General features: G+C 39.0%; 1 protein-coding gene across 1 annotated transcript; it reads right to left on the bottom strand.

The window, feature by feature from the left end:
• Window positions 1-5274: 5274 nt before the first annotated feature.
• LOC127426631 (COP9 signalosome complex subunit 3) lies at window positions 5275-23935 on the bottom strand. Its single transcript, XM_051673561.1, has 12 exons — window positions 23782-23935; window positions 22509-22638; window positions 22207-22319; window positions 22030-22079; window positions 19994-20086; window positions 19211-19390; window positions 10289-10429; window positions 9983-10156; window positions 8569-8655; window positions 8178-8291; window positions 5784-5864; window positions 5275-5663 (listed from the first exon to the last, which is right to left on the bottom strand). Exons 1-12 carry the CDS (start codon window positions 23834-23836, stop codon window positions 5610-5612), a joined length of 1272 nt encoding a protein of 423 aa, XP_051529521.1. The 5' UTR covers window positions 23837-23935; the 3' UTR covers window positions 5275-5609.
• Window positions 23936-24147: the final 212 nt, after the last annotated feature.

Raw genomic sequence — 24147 nt, 5'->3', positions numbered from 1 at the left:
CTTATTGTTCATGGCTTTGATTGGCTATCACACGTGCCATTTCCGTTAAAGTCCCGCCTCGTTTTGAGAAAAGCTCAACCTGATTGGCTAACGAAACGCTCGTCTTTGTTCAAAGACATGTAGGCCGCTTGAGCGTTTGCGATTGGCTGCAACAGCATCTCCAGTCAGTCCTGCTTGTTGGTTATGTCATTCAAGGAAAAAACATACGGTCTCATGCCCACCTTCATTGAAGTTGTGATATTTAAAATCAGCGTTGTCATGAGTGTGAGTTGTATGGCGTCATTTTTATATCACCAGAACTTGAATTTAAAAAAGCCTCCGAATTCACGATCTTGAAAAAAGACTGCGTGTAATTTGATGAACATTTTTGCTGTTAATTTTAAATATTTGAAAATAGTTTTGTGAATTCACCTAAAAATAATTCAAGTTGTGAAATTCAGGTTTTTATTGTTCAAGTGGTGGATTTCAGGTCGTGAAATCCAGGTCTCAATATTCAGGTTGTTGAATACGGGTCTCTCTTGGACAATCACAAAGCGATGGAAACAGCTCAAAAGTCATTTTAAACAACTGTGACAACAACATTGTGAAAACACAAAAAGGTGTACTTTAGGGATACTTATTATAATGTTTTATTCATATGTTTTGAAGAAAGTATCAACTTAATCAGTAAATTGGGTCCTTCACCTAACAGCAAGTTTCATCAAGAAACTTATTTCATTATGATAAGGGCAAAGGACATTTACCAGTGGAAATGAATAATCAAACCACCTCTTTTTAACTGCAAGTCTGCACAAAAAAAAAAAAAAAAAACAATTCTAGTCGATAAGTATTAAATAATAATACAAGATATATTTCTATATGTCTGTTAAATGGTTGTGAGATCAAAAATGGTTGAACATTTATATAACTAAATATAATATACATATACACACACTGGTGGCCAAAGGTTTGGAATAATGTACAGATTTTACTTTTATTCAACAAAGTGGCATTCAGCTGACCACAGTGTATAGTGAGGACATTAATAACATGAAAAATAACCATTACAATTAGAAAAACAATGTTCAGAACTTCTTAAACTACTTCAAAGTGTTCTCATCAAAAAAAAAAAAAAAAAATCACCTACGTGCAGCAATGACAGCTTTGCAGATCCTTGGCATTCTAGCTGTCAGTTTGTCCAGATACTCAGGTGACATTTCACCCCACGCTTCCTGTAGCACTTGCTATAGATGTGTCTGTCTTGTCGGGCACTTCTCACGCACCTTATAGTCTAGCTGATCCCACAAAAGCTCAATGGGGTTAAGATCCACAACACTCTTTTCCAATTATCTGTTGTCCAATGTGTGTGTTCCTTTGCCCACTCTAAACTTTTCTTTTTGTTTTTCTGTTTCAAATGTGGCTTTTTCTTTGCAGTTCTTCCCATAAGGTCTGCACCCCTGAGTCTTCTCTTTACTGTTGTACATGAAACTGGTGTTGAGTGGGTAGAATTCAATGAAGCTGTCAGCTGAGGACATGTGAGGTGTCTTATTTCTCAAACTAGAGACTCTGATGTACTTATCCTCTTGTTTATTTGTACATCTGGCCTTCCACATCTCTTTCTGTCCTTGTTAGAGCCAGCTGTCCTTTGTCTTTAAAGACTGTAGTGTACACCTTTGTATGAAATCTTCAGTTTTTTGGCAATTTCAAGCATTGTATAGCCTTCATTCCTCAAAACAATGATTGACTGATGAGTTTCTAGAGAAAGCTGTTTCTTTTTTGCCATTTTTGACCTAATATTGACATTAAGACATGCCAGTCTATTGCATACTGTGTCAACTCAAAAACAAACACAAACACAATGTTAAGTTTCATTTAACAAACCAAATAGCTTTCAGCAGTGTTTGATATAATGTCAAGTGATTTTCTAGTACCAAATTATCAATTTAGCATGAATACTCAAGGATAAGGTGTTGGAGTGATGGCTGCTGGAAATGGGGCCTCTCTAGATTTGATCAAAAATGACTTTGTTCAAATAGTGATGTTGCTGTTTTATACATATGTCCTGACTATACTTTGTGATCAGTTGAATGCCATTTTGGTACCAATTTCCTTCAGAAACAGCTAAATCTGTACATTTTTCCAAACTTTTGGCCTCCAGTGTATATATTAAAAATTAATTTCTCTGCTTTCAGAGAACAACAGAGTGTGTTTAATCATCAGCAGTATTCCATTATAGTTTCTTTTGTCTTTCATGTAAAGCATGCATGAAATAATACATGAGCATATTGACCTGTTACATGTGACATCACTGTATGATCATGCTGCCTTTGTGACCAAAATTTACTTTCAGACAGTGTGCTGCGCTGTGGGATGCGACAAATGCCAGCAGCATTTTTGTTTCTATTTATAAATCTTGAAAAAGGGAGATTGCTGTTTACTTACCAGAGCCAACATTTTCTTTTTCTTTCATTCAAGTTTTATCTTTCAAGTGACAGGGCTTCATTTCACCCAAGTCAGGCAACGATGAAGGGGGAGAACAGAGATATAACACTTGTATAGTATTATATACTTTATTTAGACATTTCAGTTATCTGTGTATCAAATACAGTATAAATGTTCTTATGTTCATTCATGTATATAAGTTCTAAACACCCAGACTATGGATTGTAACACATTATAATAATAATAATAATAATTTAAAAAAACGACACTATAATGTCAATTTACAGTATGTTTTTTGTGTATATACTAATGTTGGTCAATAAACAACACATAAGATTATGAAGCACAGGCTTTATTCACACCGCCAGACTACAATGTAAACATTAGTCATAAACTGCCTCAGATGCTTTCGCTTTTTGTGTTCTTCATGAGTTAAAAGCAGCTCTTACATTCATTCATAAGTGGTCATCACAGACGTTTTGTAATTAATCAGACCACAAAACAACACAGAAACATTTGAAACTTCTGAATGTGGGATGTTTACAGTGATGTACCGCTGAGACATCACATTAGGATCAACTGGGGATCTTGAATAATTTTAATGGCCTTTTCAGCAGATTCCTTCAATGTGAATTGCCAAGGAGCAAAGAAAAGACGTTTTGCACATTATTAAAAATGTAGGCTGTATATATTTACTGCTATATATGTATAATATACTGTATATATTCATCAATTCATTTAAAATGACTCCATCACTTTGTGATTGTCCAAGAGAGAGAAAGAGATGGATTACATCAACATTCGTTTTCTCTTCCTTGTATTCCAGGATGTCATCCTCAAATTTTGCCACTTGATTTTCTCAACCCGTATTCAACAACCAGAATATTGAGACCTGAATTTTATGACCTGAAATCCACCACTTGAATAATAAAAACTTGAATTTCACAACCTGAATTTTTTGAGGTGAATTCACACAAAATATTTTCAAATATTTAAAATTAACAGCAAAAATGTTCATCAAATTACACGCAGTCTTTTTTCAAGATCGTGAATTCGGAGGCTTTTTCAGATTCAAGTTCTGGTGATATAAAAATGACGCCATAGAGTTGCGGTGATTATTCAGGTTTCTTCAGTGTGCTTTGTGGAAGTGAAGCATATCATTTCTGCTCAGGAATCACACAAGAATGTGCTTGCTGATTCACAGTATTATTTTGTCAGGACTGATTTGATCAAATTAAACAAAGTTTTACTTATTAAAAATGATTGCACTATAAAAACATATGATGTAAATCATATTAACAACTTATGAAAAAAAAATACATTTAATTAGCGAGAACTGAAGCAGAATATTTTGTCAGGACTGGTTTGATAAAAATAAGCAGGACACATTATTAATTGTTAAAATTAATTGCAATATAAAAACTGTAAATCAAATTAACAAACTAAAAAAACAAACAAACAACTGAGTGTTTAATTAGTGAGAACTGAAGCAGAATATTTTGCCAGGACTGTTTTGATAAAATTAAACCAGTCAAATTTTAAGTTCTTAAAATTTATTGCAGTATGAAAAGTGTAAACCCTAAAAAAAAATAAAAAATAAAAAATAAAAACTACGTTTAACCAGTGAGAATTGAAGCAGAATATTTTGTCAGGACTGGTTTGTTAAAACCAGTCAAAGAGTTAATAATTAAAAATTATTACAATGTAAAATGTGTAAAACCTACACTCTTATTTTAAGATTTACACATTTTAATCTTATAATAAAATAGAATTTAAAAATATTTAAAGTTTAATTTTGTTAAAAATTAAATCAATTTGAAAATTTAAATGCATAAATCTATAAAAAAGGCTGAAATATTTTTTTGAGTATATATGCAACCTATACATACTGTATATAAAAACTAACAAAATATATTTAATTAGTGAGAACTAAAGCAGAATATTTTATCAGGACTGGTTTGATCAAATTCAATACTAAATATAAAAAAATATTCCTACAATTTAAAAACTGTGAAACCTATAAACAATACAACCAAATTTGTTTAATTATATATAATTGGCTAGTGTCACAGGAATACAAGCTACTCCTGCCAAGAACATGTCTGGTCATATTTGACCCCTATAATCAATTACATAATATATCTTGTCTGAAGAAAATGAAGTCTATTTTCTATACCTTGAAGATTTGTTGCATTGTGAAATTATTTTAATGACAATTACATCTATTTATGATAAAGCCCAAATCATAGAAGACCTCTGGAGGACTTAAACAACAGCACAACTCCTTTGCCACAAGCCACGTAAGCCTACTTGACATCTTCTGAATACAAGGGTGTAGGTTTGGTTTGAAAGTTGGTAGGGACATTTTGCAAGGATAATATTCAAAATGTGAAAATTGGACTTAAGATACCATAAATGTAAGTATTTTCTGTGTCGTAAAATTGCCCCAATGTTGGTCAGGATGTTTCAGATTTTCTGAAAGTTGTTAGGAACATGTCCCTATCATCCTTACCTAAATCTACACCTATGTCTGAATCAATGAATCACTCAGTGCAGAAGACTGCAGGAACAGCAATTCACACATTCAGCTGCACGGTGATAAACATTAGATAAAACAGTGGATTATTCAGTTAGTTTGGTGGACAAAAAATAAGAAAAGCTGTCAAAAGATCATGCAAATGTCAATGCACTAAATGGAAACAACAAGACTAAAGATATATTTTGGAGAGGAAAAAATGCAGGATTTTGTACTTTACATCACCAAAAATTCAGACTCCCCCTGTTGATGTTGAGACTATTATGTGGAATAGGTCTATCATATTGGTTGCATAGATATGGCTCTCTTCCTCACACTGGTTGTAAAATAGTTTCTTTATTCCATTCTGTGTTGTTACAGTGAAGGTTTACAAATGTAATTCAGACAACTCTTTTGAACAAAGAAGTCCAGTATTTTTATTTGTATGATCATAATTGATGCAGTGGCATTTCAACCAAGCATTGATAAATAAAACACTGACAAAAATGAGTTCTTGTTTAGGGTGCACTGTGACAGAACAAAAAAAATTCCACACATTTATGTTTTCCTCCAATATAGTCCATACTCAACAGAACAGATTTTGCTCTCATGAAGGTTTTCCAGCTTTGGGATGAGGGGTGGGGCAGGGCAAAGCAGTGATCTGCCAATAGCCTCAAGAGTAGCTTGACGTCTTGCTGCCGACATCATCCTCTTGCGTTCCCATACTCTAAAAGACAGAAGAGACACAATGGAATGCTGAAATTAAGTTCTGGTTAAAAGGATGTAATTTCCACACCTCTTCATTTGATCCTTTGCATAGGCTTGTCAAAAAACTGAAACTGTGTACCTTTTGCACAAACTGTGGGTTTACAGTGATTTCTTGATCCATGGACTTTAGTTTCTCATCCAACTCTATACATTTCAGCATCTGCATAGGGGTTTAAGGCAGACTACAGTGAGCCATCAGTGAACAAAACATCTTCGCAATAACCTAAAACCAAAGTGAGTAGAGACGAAAAAGGCAGGGCATTTTATGTGCTTAAACATCTGGTAATACTAACACTATATAATAACGAATAGATCATTAACAAACATTATATACTGTAAATACAGAACAGATCAATAGTGCATGTGCATTCAAATCTGAATATAAACGCTAATATTTAGTGCTGTTCATTTCGAAAAATAAAACAAAGAAATGTAAAATGAACAAGACATTTATAAGATTCTGCACCATTTATAAATCATTAATCACATAAGCAAATTTGTGACATAGCTTATGCAAACTCCATTGTATGATGTCAGATTTCCTTGCTTCCATTGACGCACACAAGATGATATTTGGAACTCTCTCAAACCACGCTGGAATAACATGCATAACACTGCCAATTAAGCAAAAGGGGGACTATACCAAATACTAAGAAATTCTGATGTTCTGATGTTAGGCAAATCAAGCTTTTATGACATTTAGACAATTTGAACTTTTGATTTTATTTCAGTTTTATATTCAATTTGCCATAAAAATGTAGTTTAGTTTTTGTTATTTTTCACAGTTTGTCTGTTAGTTTTAGTTTTCTCAGTGTTTTGTAGTTTCAGTTTAGTTAGTTTTTATTTTAGTTTTAGTATATTTTTTATGGCTGCCAAAAGCTGAGCGTTTACTGGTGTAATTGAAAAAGTCTAACATCACTGTGTTTCTCCGGGCAGTCTTGTGTTATGTCTATCTAGTGGTATTTTCATGTTTAATGTGGATTGTAAATGTTGCACATTTTATAATATAGGGTGGATATGGGTAAAATGACAAAGGAAATTTAAGCTCGATCCACACTGTATCCATATGTATTTCCTTAAATGATTATAAATCTATCAAAGGAATAGTTCACCCAAAAATGAAAATTTTCTCATCATTTACTCACTCTCATGCCATCCCAGATGTGTATGACTTTGTCTTCTGCCGAACACAAATGAAGATTTTTAGAAGAATATTTCAGCTCTGTAGGTCCATATAATGCAAGTTAATAGGGGCCAAAACTTTAAAGCTCCAAAAAGCACATAAAGGCAGCATAAAAGTAATGCATAAGACTCCTTTGTTAAATCCATGTCTTCAGCAGTGATATGATAGGTGTGGGTGAGAAACATCAATATTTAAGTCCTTTTTTACAGTAAATCTTGACATCAGCTGTCTCCTTGGCAATCATGATTTCAAGCTCAATTTTATATCACAGCGCCATCTAGCACTCTGTGGACTCTACAAGAGTAATTGAGCTTGAAATAATGCTCACAATTGCAAGGTGTGCAGTGAAAAAGGAGTTAAATTTGGTCTGTTCTCACCCAAAACAGATTAAATCACTTCAGAAGACAATGATTAAACAAATCACTTATGGATTACTTTTATGCTGCCTTTATGTGCTTTTTGGAGCTTCAGAGTTTTGGACCCTGTTGACTTGCATTATCTGGACCTACAGAGCTGAAATGTTCTTCTAAAAATCTTATATGTGTTCAGCAGAAGAGAGAAAGTCATACACATCTGGGATGGCATGAGAGTGAGTAAATGATGAGAGAATTTTCATTTTAGGGTGAAATATACCTTTATTTTCTTTGAAGTTTTAAATGGATGATTTTACTATGGGATGTGTGGCAGAGCTCATTTCATGACCACTGGTGGGAAAAGCAATGGTAAAGAAAGTGACAGAAATTTGAGGTAAATCTTGTTAAGGTTATAAAAAAGTATAATTTAACTTAATGTTATGATGTGAAAGTGTATATGAAAATATAAAAATGTATTCCAAATTGATGCAGATATTGTTACTGTCCCACTTTACCAGTTCTGCTTAAACAAATCTGGGATTTGGACAAAAGAGGGTCTTCAAAAGGTTCTACATCCTAATATTGAATATTTCTTAATTTTTGCTTTTGACTAAGGTAGAAGACATCCTAAGCTTTCTTTAAAGGTATAATCTTAGGTTATGTGTCATTTAGATCATAATTCAAAGTGTCCCACTTTACCCATATCCACCGTGGTTAGCAAAAACTAAAATGAATTTGAGATTATTTTTTATTTTATTTTAGTTAGTTTTGGAGTTATGAAAAAGTATTAGTTTAATTTCAGTTTTTTTCCCAATAATTTCTTTTTTTATTTTTATTTTAGTTAACAAAATTGATTTTAGTTAACTACAATAACAATGCCTTGATCTCTAGTACATTTGTAGTATATTAATGGAAGCACTGTAGTATAATTACAAACCTCTTGGTCAATTTTGTGGAGCATTGCAGGGTTGTTGTATTTCTCAGGGTTGTCATGGAAACAGACCATGCCATCTTTCTGGTTGATACTTGCATAAATCTCTCCATCTTCAATCTGTGAGAATTAAGAGAAAAGCTTTGAGCACCAACAAACACTTATGACGAACAGAACCCTAAATTAATTACGTGATGTGTACTCTGTCTTGTGAAGTGTAATTTGAAACGGCACATGGAAAACAAGTGGATTATTCCAGAGAAGGAAAACCTTTAATCACCGCAAAAGATTTCAGTGATAGATCAGCGATTCTCAAAGGGACAGCTGCTTGAAATTGATGTAAAACAAACACATCTGATTAGAAAAGCTGTGTATAAATATGAGGCTGGCTTCCTACCATATGTAAGACATATTTTTCAGCTTCTTGAGGGCCGGAGAGCTGAACTCGACTTGCCATGTCTTGTAAAGATAACGTCAAGAATGTCTGTCAATCACAAGAACAGAGATATTATTGCTTCCTTTAGGAATAAATTTCAAAGTATCAGTACAGTCTCCCGTCTTTAACTGAACGCAATAGTTGCCGCCCACTTTTTAAGCTGTTTGGGTTCTGGAAGTATTTTTCCAATAGGGATTTCATTAAATTCTTCATTAAAGAATTCTAAGCCATGAACCAAACCAACCAGCTCCGAGGTGAATCACAACATTACAAACTTTGAGAAAGTAGTTTGAGTGTGTAGCTCTTTTGCGGCAATTTGTCTGCAGCCATTCTCTGATTGGTGGATGCTTTCTTTTCAGGATGATGGGTAGTGTAGTTCAACACTAGGACATTCTGCTATTAAACCATTTTTCAAAAAAGTTGTGGAAATAATGTGGACTGATGGCTTCAACAGAAGCATGAACCATAGATCAAAGGAATAGTTAACTCAAAACTGAAAATTCTCTCATCATTTACTCACTCTCATGCCATCCCAGATGTGTAGGACTTTATTTCTAATGCAGAACACGAACAAAGATTTTTAGAAGAATATCTCAGCTCTGTAGGTCCACACAATGCAAGTTAATGGGTGCCAGAACTTTAAAGCTCCAAAAAGCACAAAGGCAGCATAAAAGTAATCTGTCCTACTCCAGTGGTTTAATCCATGTCTTTAGAAGCGATATAGTAGGTGTGGATGAGAAACAGATCAATATTTAAGTCCTTATATACTATAAATCTCCACATTCTTCTTTTGTTTTTCGGCGACTTGCTTTATTTGTGCATATCGCCACCTACTGGTCAAAGGTGGAGATTTATAGGAAAAAAAAAAAGTTGATCTGTTTCTCATCCATCCTCTAACATCATATCGCTTCTGAAGACATGAATTTAACCACTGGAGTCATATGGATTACATTTATACTGCCTGCCTTTATGTGCTTTTTAGAGCTTCATAGTTTTGGTAACCATTCACTTGCATTATATGGACCTACAGAGCTGAAATATTGTTCTAAAAATCTTCATTTGTGTTCAGCAGAAGAAAGAAAGTCATTCACATCTGGGATGGCATGAGAGTGAGTAAATGATGAGAGAATTTTCATTTTAGGAGGAACAATTCCTTTAACAACATTGGAACTCACCATAGAGCTGTCTTCAAAAGGCTTGTTAGTTTGTTAAAAATCAATTGGTCTATGAATTAGATTTTTACTTCTGGAAACCGACTGTTGTGTTCTACTATCTTCTAATTGTGAAAATTATTATGCAAACAATTATGCCCTACATTGGAAAAAAACAAAACAATGCATGGTTTATCAATATAAAATGAGCATAAAAGGCAGACCTTGGTTAGCCTCTGAATGTTTTTCTTGTAGAGTGAGGACAGGCATTGTTTGACTAGGCCGGTGTTGTTGTCCCGTGTAAATATCTCGCTGTGTTTGTTGACCAGACTTCGGAGCTCTGCAGGGTTGTTGGTGGCATACACCTGAGCCAGTTCATGGTAAGCATTACTGAGTGGCTTTAAAACATACACACACAGAGAAAAGATCATTAGCTTATGAGGCCCTTTAAAGAGCTCTTGTGTACTGAATCCAAGTCCAGGGCAAAGAGCATAAATGCTACATTACCATGTAGTGGCAGAAAAGCTCACCTTGATAAATCTTCCCACAATCTGTGATGTATATTTGGGTAGTTGCTGTACTTTGCCGTGAAGGATAAGAGACACCAGGATGTACTTCTTGTACGCTTCTAACATGATGTGACTGACAGCCATTGCTGGAGTGGTTATTGCCTGAATAGAGATTAAGACTTTCTTTAAAGGGATAGTTCAACCAAAAATAAAATTTCTGTCTTCATTTACTTGCCCCCTTTGTGGATTCAAATCTAAAGGACTTTCTATTTCCATTGGAGCACAAAAAGAGATGTTAGACAGAATGACATCCTCAGTCACCATTCACTGCTTCATTGCATCTTTTTTACATACAATGGAAGTGAATTTTGACTGAGGCTGTAATTCTGCCTAACATCTCTTTTTGTGTTCTATACAAGAAAGAAATTCATATGGGTTTGGAACTAGGGATGTTAATGATTAATCGAAAATCGATTAATTGTCATTAATAATTTGATCGATTAAGCTTATCGATCATCGATTAATTAACTTCTGGACAAATGCACAGTAATCATGACAGCAGACATTGATAAGGCTATACAGGCACCCGCCGCTAGAGGGCGCTTGCGCTCTGCATGTCATTATACTGTTCACAGAAGAGAGCCAATGCACAGATCAGAGAGTTCCCTTACGACTCAGTACACTTGACATTGCGTTTATTAATGCAAATAGGGAGTGCCTTCTTATACGACCTAGTTGAAACCTCTCTACAATAACGCCAATATTCTAATATTGGCTATGGTGTTTGAGCCCCGCCTGTTTTGGTGCAAAACTGTCCGCTATAAAAACAGGTGCACAAACACCATTTCCTCAGAATTTCTTCCTTCAAGACAGCAATCATCTCGTCTATAAGCCGTCTACCTTCGCCGTGGATATACATAAGTCAGCGGGCCGAATCTTCGTGGCAACGAGAAGACTCTCCGCTCCCCTGCAATGCTCCGACGAACATTACTCCGTCTCGCAGCTTGATGCTTCGCTGGTGAATGGGCCTCAGCATCCTGATTCCCCGCAGTGCTTAGGCAGGTGTTGTGTATCCTTAACAAAGCAATTGCATATTACGTATTGTATTTTGTGTGATATAAATATAAATATATATTTATTTATATATCTAAAAGAATTGCTTACGTGTTCGCATCTTTTTAAAGATGTCGTTCCGTAAGTGTTCATTGTGCGAGAGAGACATCCCGGCGTCAGATCAGAATGAGAGCTGTGTTTACTGTCTGGGCCACGCCCACGCAGAGTCAGCTCTCATGGAGACAGACTGCCCTCACTACGAGGGCATGAGTCTCAAGTTGCTTCGCTCACGAATCGCCCTGGTTCTGAGGGACGATTCAGCCTCTTGCGCCCTCCCACCCGCCTCTTCGGTGATACCCGAGGATTCACACGAGGAGGCATGGCAGGGTCGCGAGGTCGAGCAGGATGAACTTGAGGTGGACCTCGTGCCGGCACACTCCCCGCGAGCCCCTCAATCTCCACGAAGCACATGTTTCCTGATACACTATGCGCCAGATGAACTCCGGCCCTCTGAAAGAATGTACAGCCTCATCTCATTCAGTGGTTCTGACACTGGGGATGATAATGATGATGTCATGTTTCTCGCCGCATCACGCGTGTGGTCAGTGGATGATGTTGCAGCCCCTCCCCCCAGCAAGGGTGAGGAACGTGCATGCGCCATTCACAAGGAGATGCTTCGCATCCTTACAAGGGCGGTCGAAAAGCACAACCTCAAGTGGTCTCCCCCAGAGGAACCTGAGCAGTCTCGCTTCAATGAGTGGTTCCTGCAGTCCGGATGCCGTCAAGCAGCCGCTTCTGCAAATCTTCCCCATTCTTCCCCGAAGTTCAAAACGAACTAAGTCCTGTCACGCGGACTTTTCAGCGCACAAGCGTAGTGATGCCATCTTCTCGAATGTGAATCACAAGGAAGAGAACAGCTCAACTGCCCAACTACCCCCTGTGGAGGCAGCGGTAGCGGCACACCTCTGCCCAGTGAGTAATATGGCGTGGAAATCATGCCCCATACATCCAAGCCATGTTGACAGATGTCCACACTGGCTGGAAAAGCTTACTCGGCGGCAGGACAAGCTGGATCAGCACTCCACGCAATGGCGGTGCTCCAGGTATTTCAAGTCAAGCTCCTCAGGCAAATGGCCGAGCAAGGCTTCGATCCAGAGACTTTCAAAGAGCTCCGCTACAAACCACGAAAGTCACAGCGCAGGCCATCGGCAAGTCCATGGGCAACCCGGTCGTTCTGGATTGACATATATGGCTGACCCTCATGCACATGAGTGACAGGGAAAAAGCATCTCTTTTGGATGCTTCAGTGTCTCCAGCCGGGCTCTTTGGTGGCTCTGTAAATAAGTTTGCTGAGTGTTACGTCGCGACTCAGCAGCAGTCACAAGCAATGAGACACTTCATGCCCAAACGGAGCACATCACAGCCAGCTTGCCCTCACTCTGTTTAGTCAATGCCCGACTAAAAGCCCCATGCCTGCTACCTCAGCGCAGGCACATGCCGCCGCCGAGCCACCGGTGAGGCCACGCAAGCCACGGCCCAAACGGAAGCAGCCATATCAGCGCACGCCTCGCGCTGATGGGAGGAACACCCCGCGCAGCGGAACCGCTCCTGACAGGCACAACCCTTTGAAGCAGAAAGCTAAAGTCTGCTCCGAAGAAGGCTCGACTGGAGACACAGAACATTGTTCCCCATCTCCCCACTGCTGTTTGTCAGGAAAGGAATATTGTTGTTCACAATGTTATGCAAAATGTTATTTCTGTGTCTTACACTCTAATAAATGCAATAAAAATTGAAATAAAGAATACAGCACTCATTGAAAATGCACAAGATGCACATACATTCTCAAAAAATGAGCCCTTTTCCTCTTCAAAGCACGCACATTATGTGCAACCGCTTCCCTAGGGTGAGCAACAATCACAAAGTGCATCGATGCGGTTCTCGCCCCTCTAAAACTGAGTGGCGTGCGCATCTTGAACTACCTAGACAATTGGCTGTTACTGGCACAATCAGAGGCACTGTTATGCCAACACAGAGACTTACTGCTTCAATATCTAAACAGCTTGGGCTTCAATGTGAACTGGGCGAAGAGCACGCTCTCCCCAACCAACAAATCTTTTTTTTGGGAGTCCACCGACTGAGGGCTGGGGCAGGTTGTCAGGTGGAAAGTGGTGACTACGGATGCTTCCAACACAGGTTGGGGGGCGGTGTGTGATGGATGCCTGACTTTTGGCACCTGGACAAGAAAGCATGGCGCATCAACCGCCTAGAGCTATCGGCTGTATTCCTAGCCTTAAAGGCTTTTCAGTCAGAAATTGCGAACTGTCATGTCCTGGTTCGCTCCGACATCATAACAGTTGTGGCAAATATAAACCGCCAAGGCGGAATTTATTCACCGCCACTGTTGAGACTGACGCATCACCTCCTCCTAAGGAGCGAGCGTCATCTCCTCTCCCTGAGATTGACATATATCCCAGGCCGCCTGGATTACAGTGTGGACCTATTGTCATGCCAAGGGGTGATACCTGTGAATGGAGACTTCATCCACAAACTGTATTGAGGATTTGGGAAATATTTGGCAAAGCAGAAATCAATCTATTTGCCTCAGTGGAGAATACCCACTGTCCCCTCTGGTACTCGAAGTCCCAAGCCCCACTGGGAGTGGAAGCAATGGCCCACAAATGGCTGGCGAAACGCAAATATGCATTTCCCCCGGTGTGTCTAATACACACTGTCATATGCAAATTCCGAGAGGACAAGGAAACAATTCTATTAGTTGCGCCGAAATGGCCCAACCAGCCATGGTTTCCCGAAATGATAGAGATGCTGTACAGCTCACCATGGGAAATACTGCTGAGGAGGGATCTCCTCTCTCAGGCGCAAGGCACAATCTAGCATACCCAGCCCAAGCTGTGGAACCTGCATGTGTGGCCCCTGAACGGAATGTGCTAACCGTGCCAGAACTGACACATTCAGTCATGAACACCATTTTATAGGCCAGAGCACCGTCCACGAGATGCCTCTACGTGCTAAAATGGAATGTGTTCACTAACTGATGTCTCTCACATAGCAAAGACCCAGTAAACTGCCCCATACATGAAATTCTCATATTTCTTCAAGAAGATTAGACGCAAGACTCACTCCATCAATGCTCAAAGTGTATGTGGCGACTATATCTGCGTATCACGCACATGAAGCTGGCGCCACTATAGGCAAGCATGATTTAATCATAAAGTTCCTTTAAGTAGCAAGACGATTAAACCCACCTTGCCCGGCTAGAGTCCCTACTTGGGACTTAACTTTAGTCCTAAAAGCTCTCAAAAGACCCCCCTTCGAGCCTTTGGACTCTGTTGATTTGCGCATGCTCTCCGTTAAGACCACACTACTGCTGGCTCTAGCCTCAGTAAAGCGGGTCGGTGACCTGCATGCACTATCAATTGACAATTCATGTCTGGAGTTTGGCCCCGATCTTTCAAAAGCCACTGTCAAACCCAGAAAAGGCCATTCGCAAGGTTTTACAACCAGAGATGTAACATATCTCTCTTCACAAGTCCTCTCTGTTTAGAGCGCTTGCTATTCATTGACCAAATATATATACTTATGCTCCTCCCTTTAAGGACGAGCTCCCCATCTTTTTACAAAACCGCCTGCATTCAGGCCATTGTAATTTACCATAAGTCACAAGCAATAACATTATAAATAAACTCCCTTCCCGACTGGGTCTGTGAAGGAGTTAATTCATACTATATGACTACAGTTCATATATTCATTCTGACTGCTCCCCTCCTGGCCCAACACGAGGGTCGCTCACTGCGGCATACTCATGCCGGTCGCTGTCCCACGAGACTGCAGCGTCATGCTTCCTTTCTGGGAGGTTATGTTGTGTAGTGCGGCGTGATGGGATTCTGTTCCTCATATGCGTTAATAAATGCAATGGCAAGTGTACTGAGTTGTAAGGGAATGTCTCGGTTACGTACGTAACCTCGGTTCCATGAGACGAAGGGAACGAGACATTGTGAACGCTAGCCACACTACAAGACTCATGAGTTCTTGAGGCACGAACGATGCGCTCCTTGTTCCCAGTCAGAAATTCTGAGGAAATGGTGTTTGTGCACCTGTTTTTTAGACAGTTTTGCGGCAAAACTGGCGAGGCTCAAACACCATAGCCAATATTAGAATATTGGCGTTATTGTAGAGAGCTTTCAACTAGGTCATGTAAGAAGGCACTCCCCATATGCGTTAATAAACGCAATGTCTCGTTCCCTTCCTCTCAGGGAACCAAGGTTACGTACGTAACCGAGAAGATAAAGCGGGCTCAATGTAAAGAATGTTGGAGCATTTCTCTATGAATGAACATTAATCATTTCTGCAAAAACCATGATAGTGTGTTAAAGAACAACATGAAAACAAGTTTTTTTATTTTTTATTTTATCCCCTTTTTCTCCCAATTTAGAATGCCCAATTCACACTACTTACTAGGTCCTCGTGGTGGTGCGGTTACTCACCTCAATCCGGGTGGCGGAGGACAAGTCTCAGTTGCCTCCACTTCCAAGACCATCAATCTGCGCATCTTATCACATGGCTCGCTGTGCATGACACTGCGGAGAGTCACAACATGTGGAGGCTCATGCTACTCTCCGTGATCCACGCACAACTTACCACGTGCCCCATTGAGAGCGAGAACCACTTAATCGTGACCACAAGGATGTTACCCCATGTGACTCTACCCTCCCTAGCAACTGGGCCAATTTGGTTGCTTAGGAGACCTGGCAGGAGTCACTCAGCACACCCTGGATTCGCGACTCCAGGGGTGGTAGTCAGCGTCAATACTCGCTGAGCTACCCAGGCCCCCACAAAACAAGCATTGTTGATCTTGTTTCATCCCAACCTACAAATTCATCAGCGATCGCTGGGAAAACACAAAGGTACATTCAGCTGACATCACACTATCACCAGAGAAGCGGTAGCCTATGTCAGGGGTTTTCAACCTTTCGGAACACGCACCCCACCTCCATTTTTCTAATTTGAGCTCGCACAACACACAATTTGAACATATAGAATATGCACAGCATAATGTCATGCCTGATATGCAGACCTGGTGTTATTTAACATTATGCTGTATAATTCCATGGTTACTTAAGTGTTATCACTTTTATAAACTGTATAGGACTGACAGAGGCTTTATTTATGTACGTTTACTTTAATGCACCGTGAATTGTAGAAAACAGCTTGCTTCATATATTCAGTTCAGCAACATTTTAAGGACTCACTTTATTATTCTTTATCATATATAACTATGATTTAGCTGTACAGCAATTGTATTAATTGGTCAGACCACATTTAAGTTAAAATAACAAAAGTATATATTTTTAGGAACTTACGTTAGCTCTGCGAACTGATTGCTGACCTTATGAACTAATGCACGTTTTTAACGCATTTGGGCCTGCTCAAGCAATTGCTGGGTTTCCATCCAAAATGTTTCGCATTTTTAAGCGAATTTCTAAAAAGTGGATTTAAGATGACTCCAGCCAGGTCTCCTAAGCAAGCAAACTGGCCCGTTTGCTAGGAAGAGTAGATTCACATGGGGTAACCTCATCGTTGTCACTATAATGTGGTTCGCTTTCAGTGGGGCGCATGGTGAGTTGTGCATAGATGCTGTGGTGGATGGCGCGAAACCTCCACACGTGCTATGTCTCCGCGGTAACGCGCTCAACAAGCCACGTGATAAGATACGCGGGTTGATGGTCTCAGACACGGAGGCAACTGAGATTCGTCCTCCGCCACCCGGATTGAGGCGAGTCACTATGCCACCACGAGGACTTAGAGTGCATTGGGAATTGGGCATTACAAATTGGGGAGAAAATATAAATAAATAAATAAAAGTGAAAATACGAATTGTTGCGAGTTTCAATCCACTATGTTATGCGCATTATCATGAGGGAGCCGTCTCATTATGATGGAGCAGCTGAATGACCTCTCCCTGCCTTGAGGACAGTTTTATTAGCAAGATTAGAGCAAGTATCTAATTTTATGAAATGCATCCACAAGACACCACAGAATAAGTGTAATATCTAATATAATGTGGGCAGAAATAGCTGCGATGCCCACACACCGCCAGTCTCTGCATTCCTGGGAGTGGCTCCTTGGGTTTCCATCCAACAATTTTTATGTGCATTTTGAAATGGGTTTCCATCCAACTATTTTTATGCGCATTTTGAAATTGCGCATAAGAAATCATGAATGGAAACGCTTGATATGCAAATAAATGTTCTAAATACGCTTAAATTGCACTATGCGCTGTATTGCACTAAGAGGAAGTGGATTTTCTAGAGTTTCGCATTAGTTAAATGCATATTAAGGTGATGGAAACGGTTTATTCGCAAAACTATGACGTGTTTTGACCATTTGTGCATGTGTTGAGTGTGCGATAGCTTGACGTGACTAGCCCACCGAAAGGTCCGACCTTGGCACACAATTCTTTGAACATAGCACTTGTCATTCGGAAGTGTTGAACCCACAGCTGATCGATAAATTGGGTCCTCACAATCCGCCAGGACAGTTTTGAGAGCAGGCGCTCCCAGGTATGCGGAGACTGGTGGCGTATGGGCATCGGAGCCATTTCAGCCCACATTATATCAGATATTACACTTATTCGGCGGTGTCTCGTGGATGAATTTAATCAAATGAAATACTTGCTCCAATCTTGCCTTCAAAGAGTAGTCACTTGAAAGGTCCAGAAGGGCATCCTGTTGTTGTGATGACAGGGGACACCTCGCACTTTCAATGAAGGGGTTTCGAACCAAGCTGTGCTGGTTCAAACTCTGCTGCTCAGGAAAATACTTTGTGAAATGCTCAGAGAGGGCTTGCAGATGTACAGTGATTTCCTTTTTTGAAACATCCCAGCGAAGCCTATTTCCGTGAGAAATTCGCCCAAGGTAGGGAACATGTCCACATTAGCCCTACAACCTGTCCTCTCCATCGCTCCAGTTTCCTCACAAACCCCAAAATTTTGTCAGACATTGTTAGCAGGTTTGAATTCGGGCCATGCAGAGATGAATGAAGTGCATTAAGCCAGTTAAAAATGTCAGACAAGTATGTAAGATTTGCGAGCCAATTCGGGTCAGTCAGAAAGTTTACAAAGGAAGATGCACAATCAAACAGAAAAATCTGTAATGTGTCATGCTATGAAAATATCCACTGAAGGACTTTCCCTCTGGAGAGCCCCCATACCTCAATATGCAAGAGTAATGAATCATATTCAAAACCCATTTCTTAGCACAACAGGGTAAACTGTCTCGATTTTGTAGGACGAGTCTTGATGAAATTCACAATTTGTATTGCTGTCTGAAGCACAGCGTTCAAATCTGCAGGTAAATTTTTTGATGCAAGGCCCACACTGTGAATCATACAGTGGGTGAAACAAACACGAGGAGCAACATCACGCACTAAAGTCCTCTATTTCTCCCCAAGCATGGCTCCCGCACCATCTGTACACACGCTGACACAACTGTCCCAATACAGACCCAGTTTATCCAGTTTTCTCTTGAGTTTGTCAAAAATATCTCTCCCTGTGTATGTTTTCTCCAGAGCTGAGCAAAATAAAAGATCCACAACCAATCGTTTCTCATGCTGATAGCGGACATATACAAGTAGTTGGGAGGCATTTGAGATGTCTGTCGACTCATCTACTTGCAATGAATAAAATTTCCTGACTCTTATTATCTAAATTAGATGAAGACTGACATCAGTTGCCATCTCAGTGATGCGGCAGCTGATGGTGTTATCTGACAGTGGAATTTGCTCAATGTAACTGACAAACTTGTCCACAAACATTGTTTTACAGATAGTCACTGTACAATGTATGCCGCAAAACTGTACAAAAAAGTAAAATACCTGTTCAAAAAAATACAGTGCCCGCTCAAAGTTCTTCAGACCTGTGTAGATCATGCCACCATAGTAGTAATAACATAGAAAGTGCTTTGCATCGTATGCTCCATTCTCCTTACAAATATCCATCATGTCCAACTCCAGGAAAGGAACTGCAGGTTTGAAGCACTTAGCTAAGAGGCATAACTGTAAATACATAATGATATCATTAGTTACACAATCATCAAATAATCAAGTCTGTTTGAATAAAGTATCTGCAAAAATGAGAGCTCTGGCATAGAGGGTTTATAGTATAGGACCGGTTAACGTCTGGCTGCAGTCATCTGCTATCCTTGCCAAACACTGGTTCAATTTACCAAAACACAGACAAAGTTTAGACTAAAAACTGTGATTTCATTTAAATTTCAAACATCATTTCAAATTACAAGAGTAAAAGACATTTTAAAGTCTTTGTCAGAAACAAGGTTTAGCTTAGTCTGCAATACAGCCACATCTATCAATACAATAATACAATATCTATAACTATACAATTTATTACAACAAATTACTGATTTTTTGAATGATTAAAACCTCCCTATAGTACTACTATCACAATATATACAATATAGTTTATAATTACCGGTAGTGTATAACTCCACAATTACATATTTGTTATGTAATGTAACAAAAGTGTAATAACACCAATCTTGCATCATCAAAGTCTCCAAGCCCCGATGCCAGAATTGAATTTTCTATACAATTTTAATACATCTTACCCCTGTTATATAGCTGTTAAGATTCCTGACTCACCTGACAGAGATCTGCATGAACTGAGGTAAGCTGGTTTGTGTTCATCTGCATTTTGTCTATGGCCTGTTTGAGTATACTTATTCCACGCAAGGGCTGTGGAGGAAAAGAGAACTTCATGCCATTTTTGCCATTTAATACAAAGAGAATCTGCACTGGCCTACTGATTCGATTACGATTCAATTAAAGAACAATTCTCGATGCATTAGGATGCACCTTGTCCTCCGACTTTTTTTTTTTTATCAATACACACTCTCAGTATTAGATAGTATTAGATTATCCATTTAGAATTAATCAATCCCTAGCCTATACGCACAACAATCGGTTGCTGGTCCAGCATGGCTACATAAGATATCTGCTTCTGTGTGAGTGCAGATGTCAGTTTTTCTTTTCCACACCACATGTGATAGTAAAGTGACACAAATCGTGGGGTTGCTGCTTAAGAAATCATCAAGCATCTCATATGCGCACTACAGCTGCACAATTCTGGATAAATTGAGAATCACGATTATTTTCCTTAGAATAATGATCACATTTCTCTCACGATTCTGAAGAAAAAAATGCTTATTTAAGTGATTTACAAAACATGGACATAAGGGTATTAAACAAAGTAACATGTAATTTACTAGAGGTTCAGACAAAATGTTCTCTGCTTCAATCTATGCAAAAATGCAATAAAGTTGTAAATCTTTAACTAAAATGAGCGGAAAAAAGCTTCATTAACAGTTCTATGGTAACTTGGTGTTGCACTGGTAAGCAAAAATGCAATAAACCACTGTTATTTAAAAAAATAAAATAAAATCTTAAATTAACTTTGTTAATTTGAGGCCTTCAGTGTCACTTGTTAAAACTGCTTCTAGCTTTTAAAGGAATTATTCAAGAGCCAGTAATTAAATAGAGAACAGAGTAAACAGTGATTTAAGTTTTTCAGCAACAGTAGCAATTAAACATTTAAAAAATAATAATATAAAAACATTAAAAATTAATTTAATGCAAAACTAAATTACTTAAATATTTGACACTCTTTACACTGATTGTTAAATATACATCAATACTGATTTGATGCAGTAAGAATGCCGGCATACCTATAACAGACAGCATGCAGCTTATTTACATTTAGATATTGCACAGATCTAACATTTTGAAGGATATGTCCTGTTTGCTTATACATTAACGGCTGTTTTTGCTTTAATTTCTCATCAAGACAGTGCAGATTTAATCCCGTCTGTTTACGTTCTCATAATTTATTAACAGCTGTGTTTACATTAATATAATCTAAAGAAGAGGGGTATTTTGATTACAAACAGCGCCGAGTCTTGTGCAGGAGTGCTGCATTCATCACGAAACACAAGTGCACGGACAGACACACATATGTGAGCGTTTGAATGCAGTTGGCTGTGATCAAACAGCGCACAGGTAGCAAATTTAGTCAGATCTTGGTAATCTTGGTATTTTTTTTAGCATTGGTGGCAATTAAAATATTGAACTGAGCAAAGGTTTTGTCACACTCCTAGCTAATCGTGGCTGCACCCTGCAGTTTGTAAAGCACTGCACTGGACAAACGTCTCTGGCCGTTGCATTTTAGTTTATGCAGCATCTCGTTCAGGAGCGCTGTGTTTTGTAGATGCCATTTAAAGTTTAAAAACGTGTCTTGAAGTGAATTTTCATCTGTTTTTTCAGTTTCAGTGCAATAATGGGCACAAGCCCTACTTTCATGTTGTTTGTTGACGTGTTATCAAGAATTAATTCTCCCGTTGCTATGTGCATGAGTTTGTGAATTAATTTTGTTTCAGTCGGGGACGATGGTCATGTGGTCGATACATCCAGTTTTCAATCAATTCTGTTGTGTGCTCGTGACCATTTGTTTTTAGCATCTCACTCTGGCGAACACGAGCACCACTGAATTGCCACAGGTTAAATTTAAGTCAAAATAACATTTTAGAGAATCGATTCAGAATCAATTAAGAAATAACTGCGATGCATCTGAGAATCGATAATTTTTCCCTCCCCTATTCCACATACAACAAATGTACACTCACCTGTTTTCTTTCTACAAGGGCATTTGTCAACTGGTGGCAGAGACCAGCAACTGTAAGGCAGAATGATAGTAATAAAAACATGAAGAACCATAAAAACAGAATTAAAAAAATAAAGCATAGGTTTAACAGTGCTATGAACAAGTGAATGTGTTTATTTTGCTGTAGTGCTGTGTGTACATGTGTCTGTGGCGTAACGGATGTGTTCTCCATTGCAGGTGCTGATGAAGAGCTGGACTTGGGAAAACAAAGTCTCAAAATCAGGGATGCTTGGCATGGAAAACTTCACAAACCTGAAATGCAGTTAAAAGATACAACAAACTTTTCAGTTTGGCACAGATAGGCTTCATAAGGTGAACACTCTCACATCCTGATGTGTTAAAATCAGACTGAGACCTTTAATATTAAAATATGGTATCAACTAAATAAAGTAATTTAAAGTTTATTAACATTCGACAAATATTAATACATCACTGACTTACAGAACAGCTAAAACACCAAGGGAATGCTCTTGGATGTCTAAAGCTCCAAGAACAGTGTCCAGATGGGAGAGGTTCTTGGCCAGAAGCTCCCCACTTTTGTTGATCAGTTCACATAGTTGAGTCATCTGACCTGAAAACCCAAGGCAGAGAGGAATAAATATGAATGAAAATTTTAATTCAATTAGAAAAAACTGAAACAAGCAAAATGGACACATAACCAAAGTATACACCGGTCAGCCACAACATTAAAACCACCTGCCTAATATTGTGTAGGTCCCCCTCGTGCCAACCCGCATCTGAGATGCTATTCTTCTCACCACAATTGTACAGAGTGGTTATCTGAGTTACCGTAGACTTTGTCAGTTCAAACCAGTCTGGCCATTCTGTAACTGCTGATCTCCTGGGATTTTCACGCATAACAGTCTCTAGAATTTACTCCAAATGGTGCCAAAAACAAAAAAACATCCAGTGAGCGGCAGTTCTGTGGACGGAAATGCCTTGTTGATGAGAGGTCAACAGAAAATGGCCAGACTGGTTTGAACTGACGTCTACGGTAACTCAGATAACCGCTCTGTACAACTGTGGTGAGAAGAATAGCATCTCAGAATGCTATTCTGAGATGCAGGTTGGCACGAGGGGAACCTACACAATATCAGGCAGGTGGTTTTAATGTTGTGGCTGATCGGTGTACTTGTAATAATCATTGCAATGTTTTGTTTTTTGATGATGAGGACCTGCCCCTCTCCCCTCTAGTAACTATCTACGCCAAACAGTGAAGTTTATAAGGATGTTAATTCTAGTCTATGGAAGTCATTGGTCATACAACACAGAATAGCAATGTTTAAGATGGCTCGCCTGCAGAACACACTTTTTACACGACAGAAATAATGTGTCAGGGTAGATCTCAACTTATCACAGCATGTTTACAGCCACTTCTGCCCAAATCCACCCAACCTGGTTTATTACAAATGACTCAGCTAACATGTCACGTCCAGTTACTTTTCCAAGAAAAAGCGTAGCCGTTGAAGCAAACGCTATGATGTATAAATATTATAGAGCATTTAAAAAGTCATGAGGACTCGTTCTGATTTACAGATGCATTTCCAGAACAAGATAAACAAATACCATGTGTTACTCCCTGAAATATAAACAACTAGCATGCTATCACGCTAACAGCTCCTGCTATCGGGTTTTAGCATTACGCTACTTAGCCCATGTACTCGTTAGCATGAGTTTCATCCAGAGTGTCCGTGAGCCGTGTAAATGTTCGTACCTTGAGCGGAGAGTTGCCGCACATTATTCACGAACTGCTCCAGAGCTGAAGCCATCGTTTTGCGCTTTCGTGAGGCTGTTTTTCATTCAAATGTCAGAAGCGGCTCTACTGTACATAAGGGACGGGCCCACAGCCGCCAACCGCATCCAGATATCGCGATGTTTGACTGACGCATCCAGATCTCGCGATGTTTGACTGACACATTCATACATCGCGGTTTAGCTTAGTCTGCAATACAGCCACATTTATCAATACAGTAATACAATATCTATAACTATACAATTTATTACAACAAATTACTGATTTTTTGAATGATTAAAACCTCCCTATAGTACTATTATCACAATATATACAATATAGTTATAT

Source organism: Myxocyprinus asiaticus, chromosome 36 (genome assembly GCF_019703515.2).
Source record: "Myxocyprinus asiaticus isolate MX2 ecotype Aquarium Trade chromosome 36, UBuf_Myxa_2, whole genome shotgun sequence".
Taxonomy (NCBI): domain Eukaryota; kingdom Metazoa; phylum Chordata; class Actinopteri; order Cypriniformes; family Catostomidae; genus Myxocyprinus; species Myxocyprinus asiaticus.
The sequence above is the reverse complement of the archived record's forward strand: the minus strand, read 5'-3'. Positions and strand labels throughout refer to the sequence as shown.